At 40.0% G+C, this 13,343-nt stretch overlaps 1 protein-coding gene across 5 annotated transcripts in view; it reads left to right on the top strand.

Moving 5' to 3' along the window:
- Positions 1 to 13,343, top strand: part of arhgef25a (Rho guanine nucleotide exchange factor (GEF) 25a) — a 67,586-nt gene that overhangs the window by 10,305 nt on the left and 43,938 nt on the right. Inside the window, exon 2 of one of the 5 annotated variants that reach the window (XM_061774649.1) lies at positions 6,193 to 6,627. The exons of the other annotated variants lie outside the window; for them this stretch is intronic. Coding sequence (XP_061630633.1) covers positions 6,513 to 6,627 — 115 coding nt within the window. The 5' untranslated portion in view covers positions 6,193 to 6,512. The remainder of the gene's footprint in view (positions 1 to 6,192; positions 6,628 to 13,343) is intronic. 5 annotated transcript variants of the gene reach the window in all.

The raw sequence follows: 13,343 nt of genomic DNA on the forward strand, positions 1-13,343 counted from the left end.
CGTCGGCAGAATGGCGACAATCATGTCAATAGCGTGACTTTAAACCTACGCATCTGATGCTACCTGCTGAATTTAACAAAGAAGAACAATGCACCACACTAAAGGGTCAATACAGTACAATCCAGGATGCTGGTCCACCTCAGGTTTGTTCAAATTTCCATAGACAATTAATGGACATTAGATTAATGAATTTTTGAGTTAATCTTTAAAGCTAGATTTACGCTGCTGGTGTGTGCCAAGTACAGATTTCAGTGTCTATATCCTATAAACTGTATATATACATGTCGCAGCAATAACAGGAAAACAATTAATAATTGATAAATAAAAATATTAACCATGACATAGCATTTAGTTGGCATTCGTTGGCGCTTTCCTCTGTTGGTATACATATAGCTAAACTGCATTACTTTACTGGCCACTGTTGACCATGGTTTCCATTATCTAATGATCTTCAGTCTGGTATATCATATTTATGCTTTTAGTGTAGTTTAGTTTGCAGTGTTTTTTTTATTTTTTATTTTTGTGCACTACAATATTGTATATTTTTTGTTAACGCAAGTATATGCGTTTATGCTTCGCTGCAGTTGCATTGGCAGATACAGTATTTGATTCCGTCAAAATTTCCATCCAGATTTGAAAGAGGCCTGATTCCGATCCATAGATATCTTATTTCATGTCATGATGCGTATCCGGATTGTGTCACTTGAACAATGTGTAATGTAAATTCATCTTTTGACCGCTCATTGAGCTGAAGTCTTACAAAGTATGCTTAAGTGTCCAATGATGTCATTGTGGTTCAAATCAGATTTTTTTGTGTGCGATTTTTACAATTCTATTTTTCCAGCAAAGTTTGGATGAGTTACAAATTGTACAACCTCGGGGCCATTTAAGAGATCCATTAAAATGTATCTATTGATAAGCTTTTGTTACAGTATTTCCATTATATTCCTGCACTAAATCCATCTAATCCTCCACTGTGAGGATAACATACCATTGTGTTTGGTACATCAGCATAATGGTGCCAAAAAGTGCTGATCAGTTATTTTGCTCATCCTTCACGTTTGACGTTGAACTTTTGACGCTTTATTGGAAACTTGGCTTTGTAGCTTTTGGTCACTTGCTGTATTTAGGGAACTCAAAGAACAAAAGTGAAATCCAACTTTTGAGTGATCTCCAAAGCAATGGATGATCTCATGGTAACGTAAAAAAGACAGCACACCTCAAGGATGTGCAATGCCTTTTGATAAGCTTCTTCGCCAGATGATGCTCAAACTCAAAGAATTGGAGTGGCTTTGCTGCCGGAGCAATCAGAAGAAGTTGGCGGCCTTATCAGATTGCTGCCCATGTGCGTGATGTTGTTGTTAAAGTGAGATGAGATCATGCTTTGAGTCACAGTATTCATGCATATAAAATGTTTTGTTTTTTTCTTCTTGCATAAAGCAAATCATTGATTGGGTTTCCAAACACATGCTATGTACTGCAATAGTGTCATTACCAACCTTATTCTTATGCTATTATTTTGTGGATTATTTAATCAGGCCTGCTCAATCGCTGGTGGCAATTCAACAAGCAGACTTCTTCTGTAAAGGTTGATGAGTCAAAATTTTGATAATAAAGGGCCCGCATCTAAACATGGCAACTTTCAGCTTCATGCCGCTCAACCTGAACTATATGCCGGACAGTGTTGGGGAGTAACTAATTACATGTAACAAGATTACATAATTTAATTACAAAATGTATGTACATTATCCCTCGTTTATCGGTGGGGTTAGGTTCTCTACCACCCCCGCAATAAGTAAAATCCAGGAAGTGTTATTTTAAAAAAATATATTTTTTTACATATTTTAAACCTGTATGAATATCCCCAGTTCCACACTTATCAATCTTACCCACACTCCTACTACCCTCTAACATACTCATAAACATTTCTTATACTCTTAAACACTTTTTATATGCTTGAACATATATAATATTACCACCATATATAATTATATCAGGGCACTCACCATTAAAGTTGAAGTTGGTGCAGATTTTGAATGTACTGCACAGCCAGGAAGCGCATTACAGCTATCACCCTGATATTATTGTCATCATTCTTTATGTACTGACCATGGATTCATTTATGCCATAATGGCTGCCAACAGGCACGAACCTTCTCCTCTCCGTCAACAGGGCGAAGAGTTGCATCTTTGTCATTCAGTTTATTATTTGTGCAAAGAACAAACATGTGGTTAATTCTAAAAGATCTATGGTTTTAATCCATTTTTTTAGAGACATCCAAGGGTCAAGTTGATGGATTCATTCAAAATTAAGAAAAGTAATCAAAATGTAATTGAATGTAATTAGTTATATTACTTTGAGAAATTAATTAAAATAGTTACAATACTATAACATTTTCAACAGGGTAATTTGATAACATGTATTATTCTTTGTATGCTAAACATGAAGGAATGGCATGAATTAAAAATGTTTACACATCTAAACTTACAGGATACAACCCCAATTCCAATGAAGTTGGGACGTTGTGTTAAACATGAATAAAAACAGAACACAATGATTTGGAAATCATGTTCAACCTATATTTAATTGAGTACACTACAAAGACAAGATATTTCATGTTCAAACTGATAAACCTTATTGTTTTTAGCAAATAATCATTAACATAGGCGGCACGGTGACCGACTGGTTAGAGTGTCTGCCTCACAGTTCTGAGGACCGGGGTTCAATCCCCGGCCCCGCCTGTGTGGAGTTTGCATGTTCTCCCCGTGCCTGCGTGGGGTTTCTCCGGGCACTCCGGTTTCCTCCCACATCCCAAAAACATGCATGGTAGGTTAATTGACAACTCTAAATTGCCCGTAGGTGTGAATGTGAGTGCGACTGGTTGTTTGTTTGTATGTGACCAGTTCAGGGTGTACCCCGCCTCCTGCCCGATGATAGCTGGGATGGCCTCCAGCACGCCCGCGACCCTAGTGAGGAGAACCGGCTCAGAAAATGGATGGATGGATGGATCGATGGAATCATTAACTAAGAATTTTATGGCTGCAAGACGTTCCAAAAAAGCTGGGACAGGGTCATGTTTACCACTGTGTTACATCACCTTTTCTTTTAACAACATTCAATAAACGTTTGGGAACTGAGGACAGCTTTGTAGGTGGAATTCTTTCCCATTCTTGCTTGATGTACAGCTTCAGCTGTTCAACAGTCCGGGGTCTCCGTTGTCGTATGTTACGCTTCATAATGCGCCACACATTTTCAATGGGAGACAGGTCTGGACTGCAGGCAGGCCAGTCTTGTAACCGCACTCTTTTACTACGAAGCCACGCTGTTGTAACACGTGCAGATTGTGGTTTGGCATTGTCTTGCTGAAATAAGCATGGGCATCCATGAAAAAGACGTTGCTTGGATGGCAGCATATGTTTCTCCAAAACCTGTATGTACCTTTCAGCATTAATGGTGCCTTCACAGATGTATAGGTTACCCATGCCATTGGCACTAACATAGCCCCATACCATCACAGATGCTGGCTTTTGAACTTTGTGTCCATAACAGTCCGGATGCCCTCCAGTCTCAGTGCCCTTTGCACAATGGTCATTGCACCGGACTATTGCGATATTAGCCATTCGAACTGAGGACTCTGCATCTTTTTGCACAATTGTTGTTTGTTGTTGTTTTTTGTTGATGTCTTTATGTCTCCAAAGTGTTCTGTAAATTGACTGTCTGTTGTACTAGAGCGGCTCCAACTACCGGAGACAAATTCCTTGTGTGTTTTGGACATACTTGGCAAATAAAGATGATTCTGATTCTGATTCTGATTCTGATGGTTCTTTTCCTCTGGCCCAGAGGGCACAACGTCCACAATTTAGCTAGTTTATCAGTTTGAACATTAAATATCTTGTCTTTGTAGTGTATTAAATTAAATATAGGTTGAACACGATTTGAAAATCATTGCATTCTGTTTTTATATATGTTTAACACAATGTCCTAACTTGATTGGAATTGCGGTTGTATTTCGCATATTTCTCAAAAGCTTGGTCAAACTCCAAATTGTACAAATTATCAGTTGTTCCTTCTTTAAGGTATCTAAATGTAGTCCCATCTATAGATTTTAGTACAATTTTTCACATTTGCCAGGAAATTAACTATGCTGAATAAAAATGTAAATACAACAGTTTTATTTTTGCTCCTATTTTTCAGGAGCTGAACTCAAAGATCTAAGATTTTATCTATGTACACAAGAGGTCTCTTTACCTGAAATACTATTCACAAATCGGTCCAAATCTGCGTTAGTGAGCACTTCTCCTTTGCTGAGATAATCCATCCATTTCACAGACAAGGCATAGCGGGATGCTGATTAGACAGCATGATTATTGCCTTAGGCTGCCCACAATAATAGGCCACTCAAATGTGCAGTTGGGGGAAAATTAAGAACCTATTGGGGGGGGGGAGGGGGGGGGCAGAAAACCAGTCAGTATCTGGTGTGACCATCATCTCTTTTGCATAGAGTTGATTGATCAGGTTGTTCATTGTGGCCTGTAGAATGTCAGTCTACTGCTCTTTAATGGCTGTGTGAAGCTGCTGGATATTGGAAGGAACTAGTATACGTTGTCATATGTGCCATTCCAGGGCATCCCAAACAAAAACTCAACGGGTGATATGTCTGGTGAGTACACAGGCCATGCAAGCACTGGGATGTTTTCAGCTTCCAGGACTTGTGTATAGATCCTTGCAACATGGGGCTTTGCATTATCATGCTGCAACATGTGGTGTTGGTCATGAATGAATGGCACAAGAATGGGCCTCTAGATCTCATCATGGTATCCTGTGCATTAAAAATGCCATCAATAAAAGGCACCTGTGTTTGTTTGACGTCATCAAGTTGGTGACCTGGATGGGCTTCCCTGTAACGGTTGGTGACAATTTGTGCAAAAATTCTTTGGTCATACAAGACAATTTTTGCAGCAGCTGTCCGGGTGGCTGGTCTCAGACGATCTTGGATGTGAAGCTGCTGGATGTGGCGCTCCTGGGGTGGTGTAACTGCAGATGCCCTGCGATTGTGAGACCAGTTGAATGTACTGCCAAATTCTCTAAAATGCCTTTGGAGATGGCTCATTCAATTCACGTGCAAAAGCCCTGGTGGACATTCCTCTATTCAGGTTGTCAATTGTACGCTCCCTAAAAAGTTGCGACGTCTGTGGAATTGTGCTGTATGATAAAACTGCACATCTTAGACTGGCCTTTTATTATGGGTGGTTTAGCACACTTTAGAAAGGTTTGTGAACAATATTTGAGAGAAGTAGACCTTTTGGGTGCATGGAAAATGTTGGAGAAATTTGACTTCATGAAAAAGTGTTGCATTTATAATTCTGTTTAATGTACACCATCATTGTATACTCCACATTGAAAGCAGATCTGATTTGGTTTGCTTGTCTCCTCTTTGCGCGTGAAGTACATCTGGGATTTGTTTGTCTGTCCTAACACATTAGCGATTCACTGAACCTAAAGATGAATTGTCATGTCAACTGAGACAAACACACACGCACACACACACCGACACACACACACACGCACACACACACGCACACACGCACGCACGCACACACACAAAGAATGCCAACATTGTGAAATTTGAGACCCCACTGCTCGCTCCATGGAAAGAAAGAAAATAGAAAAGCTTGGTGAAGTCGACTCTTGGTCATTCAAGAAGACAGACACTGCCTGGAAAGACACTACACCAAGCCTCAACCAAAGGCATTCTTGCATGTCACTTAAAAGGAAACTGCAGTATATTACACCTACGACCTAACATGGCTTCTCCTCTGTTCACAATATTATATGTCAGTAGGGGTGTCGCTGTGCTGTAGAATCAACTCAGTCTGTGCAGAGGCGCTTTTCATCTGCTCTTGCATTTGGAAATGTAAAAAACCCTGTAGACGGGAGGATAAGAGAGCAGACGGAGGTAGAATATGAGAAGGGAGCAGAGGAAAAAACAGCTGAGAAGGAAAGAAGAGGTGGAGGCGGTGGTTGTGGTTTGTTGGTGGGGGGCGTTCAGGAAGAGAGAAAATTAGGGGAGTGGGAACCTTATCCTGGAATAGCCAGTGAGGAGAGCTTGCAGACTCCACCCTCCATCCTCAACCCTCCCCTTACTCTGTCCCCCCCTCCCATCTCTCTGGCTCTCTTCTCTGTCTCTCTTAGCTGAAGCAGTCTGTCATTTGACCAGGCAGTTCACCAAGGCGAACACACTCCATTAAAGACAAGCCAGAGATAAAAAGATACGACAGGACAATATGCTCAGTGGAATCTTTGCATGGCTGTTTATCACCGACTCACTGGATTTCTTCGCGGCTTCTTTTGTGGACTCCTCTGGACGTGAAGTGTCAGCGGTCAACTAAGAAGGAGGCCAAACTGACCTGCTTTTTGTTTCTGGTGGGATTTGAACTTTGAGGGGGGTGAACCTGCAGGGAGCGGGAGCAGGAGCGGCGGGCCATGCCCACCCCTGCTCATGGTCCAACAGCATGAAAAGGGGCCACCCTCACCATCACCATCGTCACCACCGAGGCTGCTGTGGCTGCCAACACTTGTTCCGGAAAGTCCTGACTAAGTGTGGCTGCTGCTATGCCCGAGTCAGAGGTCAGTGTCAGACACGCAGTTGCGCACACACACGGCCACACACACTCAACTTGTTCCTCTCCTCAACTCCATATTTGCTCCTTATCTCTGATTTATTACGTGAAAGCCTCAAGCCTCAGTCTCCCCACAACAGGTGTGACACACACACTCCTGAGAGTGAGTGAAAAATGAAGTAGGGCTCACAAAAGACGGGCAGAGAAGGAACAGAAAACGAGGATCTGCAGCACACATTCTTCCATTAAAAACGAGAACGGAATGAGTGTGTTTATGTGAGGCCAAGTTGGAAGTGTCTTCCTGCCGAAGAGTGCGTCAGTCGGGAATGTGCGGCACGTGGCTGGATGAAACACATGAGGGGAAAACATTCCTCGACCCAAAACACTGCCGCCCCCCTACTGTGCTGTATATGTTGTAATGAAGCTCAGCAGGAAAGGCAGCAGTCCATTAGGCTATAGTGCGGCTGAGTAAAAGCAGTGGGAGGTGTGGAGTCAACGCTCTCGTTGGGCACAAAAGTCACTATTAAGTCTGTGTAGCATTTTGCCACCAGTGTACACGCTGAATTATGAGCGTGGTCATGTAATTAATTGAAACTTGTATCTAAAGGCACCGCTGTGTTGCCTCCATTTTAAATGTACAGCAACCTCTTAGTTTAACTATTCATGTGAGGCTGATATATACAGCCAGCTCATTCCACATGTAAAGTACATTTTGCTGGAGCTGCCATTATTTAGTAATAGGTATGCTGTACCGATCACATATAGTTTCTACAGTAAAGTAGCATTGATTAGAACGGCACTCTATGGCAATTGTTGTAGGACAGTATATGCAGTTTAGCATCTCTCAGTTTAGCAACACATTCAAAAATGATACTTAAGACACACACACACACATATATATATATATATATATAATGACATGTGATGGTAATGACATTTCAAAGTTTTTAGCTAACTGTGCTATGCTGGTAGAGTTATCTTAAATTTTTCTTTTAGCTAGCTAATCGTGTACAACATTTTATAAGATTATCAAGTTTTTACAGGAAAATCTTTAAACATATTAACACTACAAGTCGTTTGGTAATGACATACAATAAAAATATTATGTGACTTAAGGGTACAAATGAGGAACAAACTTAGTCTTCCAGTTATCAAAATGTCTGACTTGTCTCTGACCTAGCATGTGCTTGAGTGACAAGACAAAATGACACAGGGAATTAAAGAATCAGATTTTGAATAAACATGATTGATCTGAAAATGGTCAATGTGGCGGTAATGACAACAAATTTTAGACAAACATATTTTAGTAAAAATAAGACAGAATTTGAAGTTGTATATGATGACAAATCATTAATTCTATTATATTTTAAGGAAATTATGGGTGGCGGCACGGTGGACAACTGGTAAGTTCTGAGGACCGGGGTTCAAATCCCGGCCCCACCTGTGTGGAGTTTGCATGTTCTCCCTGTGCTTGCTGGGATAGGCTCCAGCACGTCTGCGACCCTAGTGAGGGGAAGGGGCTCAGAAAATGGATGGATGGAACTTATGGTCAAAGTTACACCATTTTAGCATTTTTTAGTAGAACGATAGAGCTTCACATATCCAAACCATGTGCTAGGGACAGGCTGAAAACACCCATATACCATTTTTCTCATTAAATTGAAAAGTAATCCATACATACAAAGAAAGTAGAACAAATAAGCTCACACATTTAGTTGTGTGTAATAATGTGAAATGACACAGGGGGAAAGTATTGAACACGCCAGCTGGTATTTATTTTATACTGTACAAAAGCCTTTGTTTGCAATGACAGCTTCAAGACGCCTCCTGTATGGAGAAACTAGTCACATGCATTGCTCTGATGTGATTTTGGCCCATTCCTCCACACAAGCAGTCTTCAAATGTTGAAGGTTCCGTGGGCTTCTTTTATGGACCTTGAGTTTCAGTTCTTTCCATAGATTTTTGATTGGATTCAAGTCAGGTGATTGGTTGGGCGATTCTAGCAGCTTTATTTTTTTCCTTGAAACCAAGTGAGAGTTTCCTTGGCAGTATGTTTTGGATCATTATCCTGCTGAAATGTTCACCCTCGTTTCATTTTCATCATCCTCGTAGATGGCAAGCAGTTTTTTGTCAAGAATGTCTCGGTACATTTGCCCATTCATCCTTCCTTCAATACTGTGAAGTTTACCAGTACCATTTCCTGAAAAGCAGCCCCACACCATCATGTTCCCACCTCTGAACTTCACTGTTGGTATGGTGTTTTTAGGGTGATGTGCAGTGCCATTTCTCCTTCAAACGTGGTGTGCATTATGGCATCCAAAGAGTTCAAGTTTGCTTACCTTCTTCTCAATACTTGTTTTCACAGAAATCGTGGTTTTCCTCCAGTTTTTATTCTGAACATCGGTCAAATCTATCAATTTTTCATTAAACGCTAAATAACATTCACTTATACTAACATGTTGATGCACAGATGCGGAGTCTTCTATCAGGCTCTGAACCTCACTTTCTGTGGTGGTTGGTACTGTATGTTGGTATGCCTGAGCAAAAGTGACGAAGTTATGAAAAAGTGTAACCATTGCAATCGTATATATTTTTCCGCCACAATTTTTTATAAATTTTCCAATAAAACTAAAACCTGTTTCGTTCAAATTAGAAATATATAAATATTATTTAAAATGCTGAAGCAGCAAAGTGAAAAAAATGTGTCGCTGCCAAATGAAAAGCCATATTATACTTTTCATTCTAAAAATCTCATGGCACACTACTAAACGAAATGTATACTGTATAAAGAGAAATAATGATGATCTCATCTCAATTTACGCTCAAATTAACTATGAAATCTGGGCCGACTGAACACTTTGTTACAATTCCATTGGTTCAGTGTACCTTCTGCCACCTTCTTGTGGAAGAGAATTTTATTGTTCTGCCTGTCACTATACGTTGCTGGCACAGACGGATGAACAAAGATACATTATTTGGAGTAAATCAATTACAACATTTTGAACTGATAAAGTGAATTTAAATTATTTTCTGAGGAGTGCCTCAGAAAATTAGTTAAATAATAATTTAAATTATTTAAACGATCTCCATGTAATTTTTAAAACCCATCTTTATTCCTTAGCCTTCAACAAAGCATGAGACTCTACCCCACTGTTTTAATGTCTTATTTGTTTTTATTTTAACTTTCTTTTTGTTTTACAGTTTTTAAAACTTACTATTTTATGTTGAATTATCTTATGTTCGATTTATATTTATGCACTGCACTTTGTTTCAGATGTGCTTGTTTTCAAAGTAGCTCATCTGCTTTGAGTTTGAATGTGTTGCATGCCCGCAGATGCTTTGCAGCATCTTCGCTCTCATGAATTACTGTTGCCTTTGCTGTCGGCCCGCACCCTTCTGGCCTTCCTGCTCAGATGTCGGCCATAAACCTTATTTGCTGGGCAGTCATGGAATATTTTTGTCTTGCATTTTTTAAGGCCACTCTCTATAATGTATAAAATTGATGATGTGCATGTAAATCCCTGTGGATCAGCTGTTTCTGAACAAGTCACAGCAGACCATCTGTCACCACCAAGCATCCCGGAAGAGGGAGAAATTTAATGATTAAAAATAATAATAATTGGAACAGCCAATTTTCCTAAGCATCATCTTAATTTAAAAATTTATAAATTACTTTTTTGTCTTTCAATTCATTGATGTGTATTACTCAAATCCCTTATCCATGTTTCTTTCATGTGAATGACTGTTACAACATAGTTATTTGTGTTGTAAATGGTCTTTTAACAACAGTAAACACAAGATTTCATGTTCATACATTTTTTTCATTGGTCTTGTTTTATAGGGGAGGGATGGCATAGTTTATCAATCCCATTCTTTTTATTTTAACAACAACAAAAAATGCAATTGACGCTGACGAAAATACAGTGCACGGCATGAGTCATCGCCTACTTAAGCATAATGACATATACTTGCCTGCTGGATGACACACACGCACTTTTATGCACACGATATGCAGGCTTTCATTCACACAATTGTGTACCCATCACTTCAGCACTCGATAGGACATTGCATTCAATTGAATTTGCGTTATTCCTAAACCTTCACTTCTCTTAACTAGACTTTACGCCAATTTTATCGGCCTTATCGGTATCGGCCAATAATTAGCATTTTATGCTGCATAATACGCCGATCCGATCAATGACGTCATCGATCGGCTTCGCAAAAGACATTTACTCCGCGTCGCCATCGTGCACAGTATATTTGAATCCAAAAGCTATCTTATTTTTAGCCTTGTCGCATGTCTTTTGACGTAGTCCTGGAAATATCTGACGGCCAATAAAGTTATTTTAAAAATAAAGAAAAAACATGTCGGCGGTGTGGAACAGACAACACGTCTGAGACAGACAACCCGGATGAGACTACAAGACAAATTTGCTCTTTCAAGATTGCACTATGTCACACTACTGCAATAAAATCTCGTATTCCGATACCACCGCATCCCGTTTTTTATACTCATTGGGCTTTATCTTGTCAACTCAAATGCGACCGGATACATTCGTTACCGTGGCGACGACAACAAGAGTGGAGCGCGCCGACGGTGTTATAAGGAGGAAAATGGGGAAAAACGTGGTGGTGGTGACCGGTGCTGAGGGCAGGAGCGGACGTTTGTTTTAGGCTTGCTTGAGATATGTTCACGTACTTTGAATACGATACGGCTCGCAAGCAGGCAACAAAAACGTTATGTAGCCTAGCAAGCTATTGCTAGCGCTAACGGTTGTACGTAAACATGCCACCGTTCTGTCGAATCATGCTCTAAAGTTTCGGTGTGGGTGAAGTAATTTAATTAAAAATAAAGTCATTTAATTGCAGTAAGTTAGCACCCATTATTTCTGTCATGTTGTAATGTTGGTTTGACCTGACTGATTAGAATACACGGTCTGACTAGAGCAGTGATTTCCAACCTTTATGGAGCCAAAGAACATATTTTACAATTGAAAAATCTCACAGCACACCAACAAACAAAAATGTCACAAAAAGTGGATACGTTAATGACTGTATTTACTTCCTGCCATCTAATAGAAGACCATTCATTTGTTCCTTCTGTCACTATGCCTCACTGGCATAAATAAATACAGGAACAAAGAGACATTATTTATTGTAAATATAATGTTTTGAGCAATTAAGTACATGAGTATATACAGTAAATGAACAGGTCATTTAAATAGACACATTCCTCCATCTTGTGATCGGATCGGTGATCGGTTATCGGCTTTTTAAACTCGCTGATCGGTGATCGGCCCCAAAAATCCTGATCATGTAAAGCTTACTCTTAACCTACCATTCCACTCTTAATCTAATGATTGACAGTCTTGCTTCCAATACGTTCACGTTTAATCAGAGAGTGTTGGCCATGCATTAGAAGAACAAGTAACTCAATACACAAATCCTCTGTAGCTCACCTCGTATTTATTTATTTATTTATTTTTTCACAAATACACAGACATGATGGAACATAGGAAGCAAGACATGACACTATACGGAAAAATGATTTACGTTAGTTTTGTTTTACGGCCGACACTGGCTGCGTGAGGGAAAATACAGTGTAAGAACAGGATCCATCGGTCCATGCTGTGCATCGGGGAGGAATTATTCATCAGAACTCTACTCAACAGGATGGGGGCCGTAGGGTGGAGAGACCGGGACGATGGACAGGTGGAAAGATGAGTATAATGCAAGTAAATATCAAACCATGTAACATTTGAGCTGTGTGATGTTAGCGCTGTTTTGCACAGCACAATAAAGGGGAAGTTTGCAGTGTTAAAACAGCTGGCAAAATTTGAATGTATCCTCACATCCCTAATTCCCACCCCTCAAGTCTCTTACCAAAGCCACGCCCCTCACTGATGTGCACTAGCACAATTCTGAAACATGGCCATATTGGCACACAATAATAGAAGTGCGGAGTCGTGATAAACAGTCAGAGAGAACGCATATCCAGCTTCAACACTATAGCAGCGCTAGCAATACTAAGCTAGATTTAGCACTGTAAACAAGCCGACATTAGCCACGCCTGCTATGTCGGCAGCATGACTTATTCTTAGTGATATCATAATGTTATTGGCTAGAATTTGTCTTTTGGGGGTGGGGTGGGTCAGGCGGAATGTAAAATCAGTTAAAAATCAAAAAGATGTGATACACCTACCTGTCGAGCAGATATCCTTTTTAATAATTCTGCTTCTGTTTTCTAGTCTTACGCCTAGTTGTTGCCAAATGACAGATGAACATTTTTTTTTTACTCATTTTCTGGAGTTGGATATGCTGCCATAGTTTTAAGCATATCAACCTGTGGATTGACCAAATCAGATCTGATACAAGTGCTTTGGGGAGCTGCTTAGACTAGGGTACAGATAGCGACTGACCAAAACCAGTTCAGAATCCCCACTGTGAAATCTGAGAAGGAATTCACATTACATTAACTGTTCTTTACTTATTCATACATGGTCATGTTATACGCCTGATACAAATCTCTGCATTTTCACGAATTTCTCTACATGCATATTGGTAAGTGTTTAGGATAACCCTTGACATATAAGTTATAAGCCAAGAACGTAATTCAGTACAAGATGCTTACAACTGGCTTGTCAATTTTTTTTCAAAATACAGATGCGGCCACACAAACATTGAATGACAAATGTTAAAGAACCAATAGAGAAATCACGAGTA

The sequence above is a fragment of the Phyllopteryx taeniolatus genome, chromosome 1, assembly GCF_024500385.1.
Source record: "Phyllopteryx taeniolatus isolate TA_2022b chromosome 1, UOR_Ptae_1.2, whole genome shotgun sequence".
Taxonomy (NCBI): Eukaryota; Metazoa; Chordata; class Actinopteri; order Syngnathiformes; family Syngnathidae; genus Phyllopteryx; species Phyllopteryx taeniolatus.